General features: G+C 35.2%; 1 protein-coding gene across 4 annotated transcripts; it reads left to right on the top strand.

Moving 5' to 3' along the window:
- The first annotated feature begins 11,792 nt into the window (after positions 1-11,792).
- Positions 11,793-13,575, top strand: LOC141392827 (short neuropeptide F-like). 4 transcript variants are annotated; one of them, XR_012409890.1, is made up of 3 exons: positions 11,793-11,898; positions 11,963-12,495; positions 13,140-13,575. XR_012409890.1 is itself a non-coding variant. In XM_073965800.1 (2 exons), exons 1-2 carry the CDS (start codon positions 11,808-11,810, stop codon positions 12,433-12,435), a joined length of 564 nt encoding a protein of 187 aa, XP_073821901.1. In that variant the 5' UTR covers positions 11,793-11,807; the 3' UTR covers positions 12,436-13,575. The 4 variants fall into 4 exon arrangements, 1 of the variants encoding a protein (XP_073821901.1); XR_012409888.1 differs by having other exon boundaries at positions 11,963-12,613; XR_012409889.1 differs by having other exon boundaries at positions 11,963-13,067.
- Positions 13,576-14,219: the final 644 nt, after the last annotated feature.

Raw genomic sequence — 14,219 nt, 5'->3', positions numbered from 1 at the left:
TGCTCCGCACATTCATTGACAGTTAATTTACCAAGTTTATGATAACCAGTAATAAAAGAAAAGAACACGATGTGATTTTTCTTTGTTAACCAAATTTAAATTAAATTTTTATTGGAGCAAATTTAATAGCTTTTGGACTGGCAAAACACACAAACAACGACTAACAACAATGAACAACTTTCCTACAGAAATTGATGGGAAAATATATAATTTGGTATTAATTTTTAACAAATTTAACCCTTTCAATTTCTATTATAGTGTCGAAACTCATTGATGACAGTTGGATAATATCTGTTAACAATTTTTGCGAGGTATACGTCACAGATTCAAATGTATCAACTTGTTGATAAATGTGCATAAATCCGATCTTATCCGATGAAAAAATTAAATCTTATATTTATGAAACCATTTTCACCAATAAGTACTGCTATATCTTTGTCGCCGTTTTGTTCACGTGGCCTATCTATATATATAAATGAGCTTGGTGATAAGTGACTGACTGCTGACTCATCATCAACGCCCAGCCAAAACGGCTAAAGCTAGGAGCTTGAAATTTTACCAGTGGGTCACTGTTGATGCAAATGTGCGAGATAAGGCCGGGTTTTAGAAAATTCGTCCTGGAACCACAAAAAATAACAACAACAAAAATCCTATTATTACGTACTTATTCACTTAGTTGGCCCTCTGCAAGACATGTGTCAAATTAACAATGCTATAACTTCTTGATACCGTAAACGATCACACATAATTTCAAATTTTGTAGTTTACTTCTAGGCGCACTTACTTTATCGTAAACCACTAAATAATAGAAAGACAAGACATTTGTTATCTTCCATTGCAACAGATGTCGAAGTTGGTGATAATGGTATAAACCGAAAGATTTTCATTCGTTAAAATCCAGTAAGAAAAAATGATTACAAACGATGTATTTGTAAAAATTTTGATTTTCAATTTAAAATTAAAACAAAAATTCTTTCAATAAATAATGTTAGGTTTGTTGAACAAATGAATTGCTGTTGAAGACAACATTAGGGGAACAAATTCAGAAATCGGCCAGAAATAACAACAACTAAAAACTGTATGGACCTGAATTTTTGGTAATAATTATTTCAATTTCAAAATCTGTCATTTGAAGAAATCGCTAAATAATTAATGAAATCAATAATAGGTCCCAAACCAGAGACAGAAGATTGGTTCTGTAATTGAAAACGATTTTGGAGTATGTGTGATACGTGAAAAAGGCAGAAAAGTAACAAGTATTCATCACGAAGGGTTAGGAAAAAGTTCTCTCCCCGCAAAATATAAAGAAACGAATCAGATTTGCTACTAAGAAGATTTCAAGCCCGTTAAAGTACTTTGATGACGTTATATTTTCTGATGAGATGAAAAGTATGTTGCACTATTACGACGGAACCCAAAAAATATGGCGCTACCCTCTCACAGCCCTGGAAAATAAAAATGCAATACATACTGTAAAGTTCGGAGAACTGTAAGTTATGGTAAGGGCATAGACAAATGAAGTGTATAGACAAAGGATTACTCATGTTGAGTGCTGTCAACAGACTCAAACCAAAATACTCAACATTTTTCGAAGTCGATTTTTGAGAAAAATTGCAAGATTTTCTTTTACATCTGAGGATGTCGATTCCGCCAAAAACTAACCCCATACAGTTTTTGTTAGAAGATGTTTTAAAAATTGTGTTTTTAATTGAGTTGTTCTGTTTGCAATTAAGAATTATTATGGCGTTCTTGGTATGTAGAAATGTAGAGTCTATAACTTTTCGTCACTAAATAATTTAGGAAATCAATAATAGACCAGAAACCAGAATCAAATTTTGGTTTTGTAATTGAAAACGATTTTGGAATATGTGCGTTACGTGAAAAAGTTAGAAAAGCATTATCACTAAGGGATAGGAAAAACCACTGCTATCCCCGTAAAATATAGGGAAACGAATTTTCTACAGAGAAGATTTCAAGCCCTTTAAAGTACTTTGATGACGTTATATTTTCTAATGAGACGAACAGTATGTTGTATTATTACGAGGGGACCCAAAAAGTATGGCGCGAACTTATCTATAACGAATTTCCCAATAACGAATTTTTCTCTATTACGAAGAAATATTGAAAACACAGTTTTTTCAGTCCATACTCACCTATTTTAACCTCTATATAACGAACTTCCCTATAACGAATACTTCTCTATAAAGAAGTTTTTTAAGCACAAGTTATATTTCCCACACAAAACAACCTCCCTATAACGAATTAAAAAACAATATCTTTCAACAGCGCTCTTAATGAAGTCCACTTTATTTTTACATTGAGCACACAATGTGTCAAAACAAAACAGTGGTTTATGAGGAAAAATATCAGTTAAAATATTTTTTGTGGTGATCGAACGCAAACTACGATAAAATTGTAGAGATCAGCAAATTTATCATTTGGTTTTGTTTAGATTCGAAGACTGATGAATCGTGCAATATGTTTTGAATTGCCATTTCTTTCCCAGTTTAAGAAACAGTTGCGAAACAAAGTTCCCGATCATATTTGTTTTCCCACTGCTCATTGGGATGACTTTTTTGATGAAGCAAAGTAGCTTAAGGGGTATTATCAATTTGTGAATTTGTATGTAACATGCAAAAGGAAACGAAATAGGTCAATGGTTCCTTTCGATGATCTACATAGCATCACATTCTGAGTCCATTTATACGTGCCCGTCCATCCGTTAATGCACTTTTGTCGCATTTATTATCCTATCCGGGTTAAAATTTATGATGGTCGCAATTTTGACAAAAGGACTATAGCCATTGCTTTTGACGAGAATAGGTTGAGATTTGGATATAGCTGCCATATATTCTCCCGATTCCGTTCATTCTATCCACCAAACAACTATTTTAAAACAAATGTGTAATGAAATCTGTTCAGTAGTGCGATTCACAAACTAATTTTGTGAATTACCGACAAGTGTCGGTAAAATTAAAATGCTTATAATTTCGGTAATTACCGAAAGAATATGTGGTAATACCTTAAACTTTCGTACTTTACTGGTTAACTAATTTGTAAATAGGAAGGGTGAAACTATACTCTGCATTTTAATTTATTTATTTATTATCCTCCTTTATATTCGTGTGAATTCTCCGCTAACGAAGTAGCGGGCACTTGCTAGTATATACATATGTAAGTTTATATCACAATGATATCACCCTGAAAAGTACAAAACCGTGTGCATTATCAAGCATAAGTATAAATGTTATTTAGAAAGCAAGGCATGGGAAGTTATTGATCAATTCACATGCCCATCCATTATACCGTTTTGTTTTTTGACATTTAATGTAACAACAATTTAATGTAACAACAACAATGTGACTATGTTTCTGCATTTTAATTCAAAGAAAATAATATGAAAGAAAGGCTGAAATACCAACGTCATATAGTTAATTTGCATATTAGAACAAGTAAAAAAGCATTAAGTTCGGCCGGGCCGAACTTTCATACCCTCCACCATAAAATATTCATTCCTGTCCCCAACTTTAAGTGAGTACGTTAAAATGTCAGATAATGTACATAAAATGCTTCATTCGGGAGACCCTTTTTTATGGTGCCTATATCTAACTGTTGACAATTTTTGGTGGGCTAGAAATTGGGAGGTACTGTTATATAGGGGTTATAATAAAACATGGGCCTATGTTGACAGTTTTTGATGGGAGCCTTTAATGTCAAAATAACTCCTAATTCGGTTAAAAAATTTAGCTAGAATCCTCAAAATATCGAAAATCGGTACATAACGTGGGAACTTCAAATGTCATTAACAGCTAGTTCGGAGGTATCTGGGCTATACGAAAATATGAACTTAAATGAACAATTTTTGTTGCAGAATTTTTGTTGACTTTTAAATTTCAAATTACAGAAAGTTCGTCCAAAAAATAAAGCTAAGGTACGGAAAATCGGGAGGTTTGTTTTGGGGCTATACAAAAACATGGACCTACGTTCGGTTAAACATTTTAAGTAAAATCCTCAAAATACCGAAAATAGGGAAGTATCGTTATATTGGGGCTATGTTGAAAATTGTTGATGCAGATGTGTGGTGACCACTACAACCTTCAAATTACAGTTAGTTCTGTTAAAAATTTTAGCTAAAATTGCCAAATTACTGAAAATTGGGAGGTACCGTTACATGGGAGCTATATCCGAACATGGACCTATGTTGACAATTTTTGATGGAGAGGTGTTGTGACCACTAAGAACTTCAAATGTCAAATTACTGCTTGTTCGGTTTAATATTGTAGCTAAAATCATCAAATTACTGAAAATCGGGAGGTACCGTTATATGGGGGCTTTCTTGACAATTTTTGGTGGAGAGGTGTGACCACTAAGAATTTCAAATGTTCAAATTACAGATAATTCGGTTGAAACTTTTTGGTAAAATTCTCAAAATACCTGAAATCGGGCGGTAACGTTATATGGGGGCTATTCCAAAACATGGACCTATGTCCACTAGTTATATAAGTTTATTGATATTTAAGAACCCTAAATGTCAATTGATAGCTAAATCGGTCTGAAAATGTAGATAAAATGCCGTAAATCGGGGGGTACCGTTATATGGGGGCTATACCAATACGTGGACCTATGTCCACAACTTTTGTTATATAAGTTTAGTTACACTTAAGAACCCTAAATGTCAAATTACAGCTAAATCGGTCTGAAAATGTAGCTAAAAACGTCAAAATACCGTAAATCGGGGGGTACCGTTATATGGGGGCTATACCAATACGTGGACCTATGTCCACAACTTTTGTTATATAAGTTTATTGACTTTTAAGAACTTCAAATGTCAAATTATAGCTAAATCGGTCTGAAAATGTAGCTAAACCCGTCAAAATACCGTAAATCGGGAGGTACCGTTATATGGGGGCTATACCAAAACGTGGACCTATGTCCACAACTTTTGTTATATAAGTTTATTGATACTTAAGAACCCTAAATTTCAAATTATAGCTAAATCGGTCTAAAAATGTAGCTAAAAACGTCAAAATACCGCAAATCGGGGGGTACCGTTATATGGCGGCTATACCAAAACGTGGACCTATGTCCACAAGTTTTGTTATATATGTTTGTTGACACTTAAGAACCCTAAATGTCAAATTATAGCCAAATCGGTCTGAAAATGTAGCTAAAAACGTCAAAATACCGTAAATCGGGGGGTACCGTTATATGGGGGCTATACCAAAACGTGGACCGATATAGCCCATCATCGAACTTGACCTGCCTGCAAACAAAAGACGCATTTTCCCAAAATTTCAGCGTCCTATCTCCATTTTTGTGGATGCTAGAGTGATTACCACAGACGGACGGACGGACGGACGGACGGACGGACGTGCTCAGATCGACTCAGAATTTTATCCTGATCAAGAATATATATACTTTATAGGGTCGCAAATGAGTATTTCAATGCGTTACAAACGGAAAAACAAACTTAATATACCCTCCATACTATGGTGGAGGGTATAAAAAAAGGAAAGAATAGCAACAGACATAAAATAAAATTACATTGGAGTGTTGTCTTAATATTACTTACGAGTACTTCGGAGGACAGATACAGAATTTTTTGTTCAATAATCCATACTCTGAAGAGGTTTCAACCACTTCGATATCTTTCTTTACTTTCTATTTTTTAATAAAATAGTTCGGTATATTATCTTCTATCGGAGTTTATGCCTTGCCCTAGGCTTGTGCTCATATGCCTTTTATAATTCCCTTAAACAGATTAAATATTTCGATGTCGGGGTATATCTGGTTATATTCGTGATTAATAGCACGGCGATATTTAACGTCAACGAAGATTATCCTACAGATTCCTTTCACTTTTTCTCTTAAATATGCGAAGTACTGTCTCACTTATGTGTGCAGGTTATCGTTTTGCAGATCAGAACAACGAGAAGGGGGTTAGTTGGGAAATTGCTCAATTTTCACAGTTTCTTCGAGATAACTGCAAGTCTTGTGTATTAGTACATCAAGCAGCTTCACTTCACATCCAAACAAAAATTTAGCTGGGATACTAAATGTGGAATTATGGATGACCTATTTATATGACAGCAGGAATTTTGGTTCGATTAAACCTTTTCACCATGCCATTAGATTTGGGATGTAGAGGCGTTGTCTTGCTTTTCCTAATTCAGTAGAAGACACACATTTTCTTGAATTTGTTTGAAAACATCAGCAAATTTCTTGACTTTTTGATTTTGGATGACATAAACTTCCGGTCATTTGCTAGAATAGTCCATGACCACCAAATTATTACGTAACCCTAGATGATTTTTGGGAACCATCCAGATCTCGATATCGAATTGTACTGTTGCATATGGCCTAGACTCCTTTTTCTTGGAACTTTTGCTTTTGTGAGACGTGTATCTCATAATTCGATATCCATTCCGCAATAGAATTTTGGCATACGACCCATGGCATTTCCAGATTTCCTACAATTGGACCATTGTGAAACTCCATCAAGACCTCTTTAACTTTTGAGTCTAGTACGAAAATCGAGTTTTACCATAATCGCTTTCCCATTTTCGTAAAAGTGCAGTTTTAGACCAGCTGTCGAATCCCTTTGATTGTTTTTTTGCAACAACTTTAATTCGCTGCCCTCATCACCAAGGTCGAAGTTTTTTCAGGGGCAAATTCATATTTGCTGAGAAAATATCTCAAAAGCTGTAAAATGCCCTAAGTCACCATGGCCTTCGTAATATTTTGTCCAAACTTAGTTTAAGTTCGTAGATGGACCATATCGGTCTTTTCGGTTCCTCACCCCAAAAGTTCAAAATATTTCACTAAAATGGTACGCGCGATATTTTTTGAATGGAGCAACAAATTTGTCCAAACTTTGAATCTCCTAAGTTTTTGTCAAAATATAGTTTAACTTGGAAATCGGTCTTTCTCTTAGGGCACCACCCCCATAAAAGTTCCAAATTTTTTTAAGTGCAAATTAGCGTCTGTTCAAAGATGCTTTATATCGTGGATTCTCGTTGTGGTCCACTTTACAGCTATATTATGTTTTTTGTGCCAAGTCCATGCTGCCTGACATAGTGATCCAAAAGCTCTAAAGTATACGGTGACCAACTGAAATGACTTGTGGGCGATCGAAAAACGGCAAACAAATCTGAAAACCCTGTAATACATAATTATTGGGAAAAGGATTTTGGTTTGATATACATATATAAATGAAAATCAAATGTCGTTCGTTGGTAATAGCATCAGTTGAAAGCGGCTGGACCGATTTAGATAATTTTTTAATGTTCGTCATAGTCCAACATAGGTTTTTGAAAATTGACCAGGCCCAATTTTGCGCCTATTTTTTTAAAATTTTTTAAATTTTGATTTTCCTGAAATGTTGAGGGAGTGGACAGGGATGGCCCCGGTGAAAATTGGCAATATATATTGTTAAATTTCGGAGGGGCGGGAGGTACCTCCCATATGCCCTATTTTTCAAAAACGATGTATTTGCAAAACTTACGAACGTATCGGTACGAAAATTATTTTGCAATACAATGGTTGGTTTTTCTTTTTTTATTTTCCTTAAATTTTCAGAAAATGTACAGTGGTGGCCCTCGGTGAAAATAGGCTATATATTGTTTTGAATATCCAAGTTTTTTTTAAAAAAACGCAACGATTGCAAAATTTACGAGTGTGTTGGTTTGAAAATTATGTTGCGAAAAAATTGACCCACCCGACCATATGCTGTATTATGTTATATATTCAAAACTATTAAATGGACCTTCCTGAAATATGCAGACAATGTTCAAAGTTTTCCCATTGTTTAGAAATTTTTTTTTTGTGGATTTCGGAGGGGGTTGGGTTTCCCCCGGTACCCTATTATTTAAAACGATGTATTTGAAACAATTGCGGACGTTACGGCTTGATAATTAATTTGCAAAAAAAAAATTTTGGTTTCATCTCAGAATCTAGGTGCTTTGTTGGGGCCTAATGACCCGACCACGACCACTTTTTTAACCCTACACCACTATGTGGGGAGGGTATTATAAGTTGGTTTTGGCCAAAAAGTTTGTAACGTATCGAAATAATGGTCGTGGACCCATACCTATATATACCACAATGAATGTCTCGACGAGCTGAGTCGATCTGGCTATGTGTGTCCGTCCATCTAAATCTTGTAATCACGCTACAGGTCGCAATTTTGATCGGATCGTCAAATTTTGGGTGTTGATGAGGGTCCCGGAGGGGAAGAAGCCTATTGATTTTGGTGATGGTCGGATAATATTCATGGGTCGGAATGGGCAAAAAACTTATTTGGAGAAAAAGTCAACGTTTTATTTCAAAGCAAATATCTGTGCATCTATCAGGGGTATAATAAAAGCAAAACCTGCTGATGAAAGTAGAAAATATCACCTTTACAACGATGTATTGTAGGTTGTCGTAGGTGGTCAAGCAACGAAGATATCGCTATAGTCGCTAATACCACCCAACTTTTCATTTTTGCAATTTTAATTATAATGACGAGTATCACAGCTTTGGTTGGGGAGCTTCCAAAGGCAAAGCCTAACTATGAAAGAAGAATATCCCACCTTTACAACGATGCAAAGTAGGGTGGCGTAGGTGGCCAAATAACGAAGATATAGCAATAGTCAATACATCCCATTTTTCAATTTTTTTTCCAAATCGCGCTGATCGTTTAAAAATCTTGGGGGTTGATGGTGATCCGACAGAGGAAGAAGCCTGTTGATTTTGATGATGATCGGATAATATTCAGGGATCGGAATCGGCAAAAACTGATTTGGAGAAAAGGTCAACGTTTTATTTCAAGGCCAATATCTCTGTTTCTTTAAGAGGTATATCAAAAGCCAACCGTGGCAAGGAAAGTAGAAAATATCACCTTTACAACGATGTTTTTTGGGAGTTGATGCGGGTCCCACAGAGGAAGAAGCCTATTAAGTTTGGTGATGGTCGGATAATATTCAGGAGTCGGAATAAGCTAAAATCTTATGTGAAGAAAAGTCAACATTTGTCTTTTGCGAATATATCTGATTCTGGTAGGAGAATTCCAAAGAAAGATCTCCTTTTTATTGATGTTAAGTATGTTGGCGTAATTGGGCAAACAACCGAGATATCGCAAAAGTCAGTAATATATCCAATTTTTCCATTTTTTGTAATTACGCTACAGGTTGGAATTTTGATCGGATAGTCACGAAATTCCCGGGGTAGATGTGGGACCCACAGAGGAAGGAGCCTATTGATTTTGGTGATAGTCGGATAATATTTAGGAATGGGGAAAAACTCATGTTTAATTCTTTGTTTAATTCAAAGTTTAATTCTTTGTGAATGTATTGGCTTCTAGTAGGTGTATTCCAACAGCAAGGCCTGTCAATGGAAGAAGAAAATATTACCTATACATTTGTGTAAAGTAGGTTGGCGAAGGTGGTCAACTAAGGGAGATAAAAGGGAGATAATGCATCCAAAATTTTGATCGGATGGTTACGAAATTTTGGTTGCTATGGGACCCCCCCCCCCCCCCAGAGAGAAAGAAGCATATTATGTTTGGTGGTAGTCGGATTATATTTCCTAAAAGAAATGTTTTCCAGTGAAAAGCTTATGCACAGGGGTAGTGGTGTAGGGTATCACATGGTCGGCCCCGTCCCGACTATAGCCTTTGCTCACTTGTTTAACTTACATATTTAGGTATCAGTGGTCACAGAATATCTACGCCTCAAATTGTGGATAGGATAGAAAATATTCCGTTTTATTCAGAATATTTTACGGTGGAGGGTATAAAAAGTTCGGCCCGGAACTTAACTTTTACTTGTTATACCCTACGCCACTGTGTGGAAAGGGTATTATAAGTTTGTTTTGGCAAAAATTCATGTAACACCGCGAAATATTCGTCGCAGACCCCCAATGTTGTATACCAATCTTCATACCTCAACGAGATAGAGCGATGTTGAGATGTGTGTCCGTCCGTCAGTCCATTATAAATTGTAATCAAGCTCCAGGCCGCAAATATGGACCGATCGTCAGGAAATTTTACATGGAGGTTGGGTTCAGACCAGAATAGACACCTATTGTTACTGGTGATGATGGTGAAATATTTAGCGGGTGAAATGGACCAAAAACATAATTTGTATCTAATTTTGTAGCGGCTCTGTAGGTCGCAATAATAGTCCGATCGCCTCAAATTTTTAAAAAAGATAAGAGTATATGACAAAGAAGTAGCTTGCAAATTGAGATGATGATCAGATAATATTTAGAGGGTTATATGAACCACAACTTTTGTGTGAAAATTGTGAAAAATGTTAATATACAGCTTAAATTTTTATTTATACTGGGAAAATGAACTCTTGACCTTTCTATTGATGCCAATTGAGTTGGTGTACATAATCAGATAACAGAGTTACTGCCTAATATATCCAGTTATTTGTTTGTAGTGTAATCATAAACATGCTAGAAGTCGCAATTGTAGCGCAATAGTCACGAAACTTTGCACGAGGTACGAGTTTAGGTAGAAGAAGACGCCTACAATTTTCGTTGATGATATGATATTATGTAGCGGATGAATGGACCTCGAAAACTAGCGAAGCGATATTCATAAAATTTTCTGTAATGTTCCGTGGTACACGTAAGTATGAATTTCAGAAGTGGAACGGAGCCTCCCCTATTAAGAACAAGTAAGAACAGACTATAGTCGGACGGGGCCGACCATGTGATACCCTATACCACTAAACGCGTCTTCTTGGGATAAAGTTATAAGATGTGCATTAGAAATTTTACCAATTTTCACACAAAAGTTTTGATCAATTTAACCCGCTAAATATTATCCGATCATACCTTGCACGCTACTTCTTCATCTCAAACCAAAACTACGTTTAAAATTTCGCGCCGATCGGACTATTATTGCGACCTACAGAGCGGCTACAAAATCGAGCAAAAATTTTGTTTTTGGTCCATTTCATCCCTTTAACATTTCACGATCATCGCCAAAAACTAATCAGCTCTATTCTGGTCCAAACCCGACCTCCATACTAAATTTCGTGACAATCGGTCCATAATTGCGGCCTCTAGCTTGATTACAATTTTTAATGGACGGACAGACGGACGGACGGACACACATCGCTAAATCGCTTTATCTCGTCGAGATATGAAGTTTGGTATACCACATGAGGGGTCTACGACGAATATTTCGCGGCGTTACATGAATTTTTGGGAAAACAAACTTATTATACCCTTTTCCACATTGTGGTATAGGGTATAAAAACGATATGTTTCCTAATTGCCTTAAATGCCTTATGTCCATCAACAATGGAAACCTAAAACGTACATGTCTTAAAAAGCGGAAGAATTCGATTTTTTTTAATCTCTTATAAACCGATCGTGTAAGGATAAAGATAGGGAGAAGAACGAATATCAATCCTAAATAGCATCATTAGGCCGAAAAGACTGACAATTTCCGTTAGAGAAAGAAAATATTACAGATCTGTTGATAAATAAAAAATCCCCAATGAATAACTTGGTTTGACAATGGATCTGAGGAAATAAGGTAGAAAATAGCTATTTTTTAGTTGGAAAGTACAAAAGGCATACAAAGTTGCCATTAAAAACATAACGACTTTCCATCAACCCGGGTCTGCTAGTTGTTATTAGATGCAAATTTCATACATGTTAAATTTCGTACTTGTTAAATCTATGATTGTTGATAGTTAAAACAGTCATTAAAATCCATACTTGAAGCGCAGAACTTCTTCATAATATATATGTAATACTCCTAATTTTTCTTTTATCTTCCTTACAGATACGCATCCTTTGTTAAAATGCAATTATTGATCAAGTTTTCGTTCGCCACATTTGTATTGATATTGGCTCAGAGTGTAATTGCCGCAAATATTCTAAGAGATGAAAGAGGTAAGTTACAAACAAGGAAGATCACTCAATTTGACTGACTTTAATAATCAATCCTATATTTTAGATTCTCTCAATTCATTTTATGACAATCTGCTGCAACGTGAATATCAGTTGCAGCGTAAGGCTCAGCGGTCACCCTCACTAAGGTTACGTTTTGGTAAGCGTAGTGATTCTGAGATGTTAACCGGACTAACCGAAAAACCTTGGTTTGGAGATGTAAATCAGAAACACATAAGATCGCCTTCATTACGTTTACGTTTCGGTAGACGTAGTGATGCTACAATGCCATTGCGTAGCCCTTATGATATGGAAATGAATGGACCACAGGATGATGACACTAACAATGCCTTCGACAGTAGTGATGATTACAATGATATTTTCAATAATTATGAACGGGTCATACGTAAACCACAACGTTTAAGGTTTGGCCGTAGTCCAACTTACGAAAATAAAATAACAGCTTTCAGTGATGTGGATCTTAAAAATATAGAAGAACCGGCTATATCGAATACCAGCGCTCATGATATAACACTTTAAAGTAATTATATGATTGATGGTCACAAACTAACAAAGGCTAAGCCTCATGGATTGAAAAATGTAAATGGATGAATTTAAATGTGTTATATGCAAACTTCCGTTCGCGCTTATAGTTCCTAATTACATATGCAGTAGCACACAAATGATAATTGAGGGAAAAACAAACGTGAATGAAGGGGTAAGAATTTAAAACTTTTATTCCACACAACTATTGTCAGTCACATTAACGGAACATCAAAATATAGGAGTTAGGACTTACGCAGGGTAGATATCAACGTTTTATCCACATTCAAGGGTCATAAAACAATCCAGCAGAGAATTTTCAGTTCACGATTTTAAATAGCCCTCATATAGCGGAAACGACCGATTTTGCAGAATTTTGAATCATTTAACCGAAATAGCAGTAGTTTCATATTGGGAGTTTTAATGGGTACAAAAATTCAATTCGGAAAATGGGCTCAACAAAAACTTTGATGTTATTTAAAGAATTTGCAGGAAAACTGAATTTATTTCCCCTAGTCAGTCTTGCCACTGTCATTTCTTGTAAAATACTAGTCACCAGGGACATACGTGGGTGGAACGCGCAGGCGATATAATTATTTCGATGAAAAAAAATTAAGACATCGAACAAAGTAAATTAGTAGAATAAGAAAATTGTATGCGATATTTTAATATTGGTAACATGAATATTACTTTCATTCCAGGTAGAGAGTAAAATTCCACATATTTCCCATACCATTGACATGGCCTTTAACCAACATTACAACAAAGACTACAAAACATAAACACCGAATTTCAAGGATAAATGGATTTTAACATAGAACTGAGTGACTAATTATAAACAGTAACTTGTACAACTAATGAAATAAACACTATTACAAATTAAAACACTTTTTATTTTTAATTTAATATTTTTATTATTATTAATTTAAACATTTGACCCAAAAAAGATATTGTTACAGTATTTTAGAAAGGATTTGGGTAGTATTATTGCATGTTTAAAAGTTTACAAGAAACTTATAAAAACAAAAATCTAAAAATATGTGAATATATTTATGTAGAAATTTATTTATAATGTATTGTTGTATGTATTTCAATTTGTTGCTACTCGTCGACATCTTAAAAAAAAAAACAAATATAAACTTTTAAAGGAGAGATACAAAGATTTTTAATGTTTTCCCATTTGCAAGTGTTAAATTGTTGGTAAGTATCTTAAAGATCTGGTAAGAGAAATATACACATATGGCCAAAATGATAAGAACAAACGTAATAAATGCTTTCATTGTTAAACGAAGTTCAGTTTAAATTTAATTTTTGCAATATAAATGGTACTTAAAAATAATTTTTGTGTAGATCTTCAAGAGAAATAAACTTCTATACGCGACAGTAAGAATACGTAAAAAGTGTCAGTCGGCTTTGCCGACAGATATATATCCTCAGGCAATGTGAAGTGAAACTTTCACCTACGGACAGATCGAAAGTATTTAAGGTCTCTTCAGAATTTTGTGGCCCTTTTTGGACATTTTAACTTGCCGACAAAAATCTGGATTAGGAAATAACTGTACTAAGACACAAATGTTGAATATTATTGGGGAGAAGTACCGGAAGTTGTGGACCGGTATTGCCCTATGAAACCAAGTTTGGATATAATATGACGAAGACCCAATGTTGGACCAAATCGGTTGAACAGTTCGAAAGTTATCGTGCTCTCCGACCGCCACATATAGTGACATAGGCGTTCTTTACACCTTTCGGGCTGTTTTTCGAAAAATCAAAGTGATTCG

Source organism: Musca autumnalis, unplaced genomic scaffold (genome assembly GCF_047663935.1).
Source record: "Musca autumnalis isolate F117 unplaced genomic scaffold, ASM4766393v1 scaffold_2, whole genome shotgun sequence".
NCBI classification, from domain to species: Eukaryota; Metazoa; Arthropoda; class Insecta; order Diptera; family Muscidae; genus Musca; species Musca autumnalis.
Note: the sequence above shows the minus strand (reverse complement) of the source record. Positions and strands in the feature narration are given on the sequence as shown.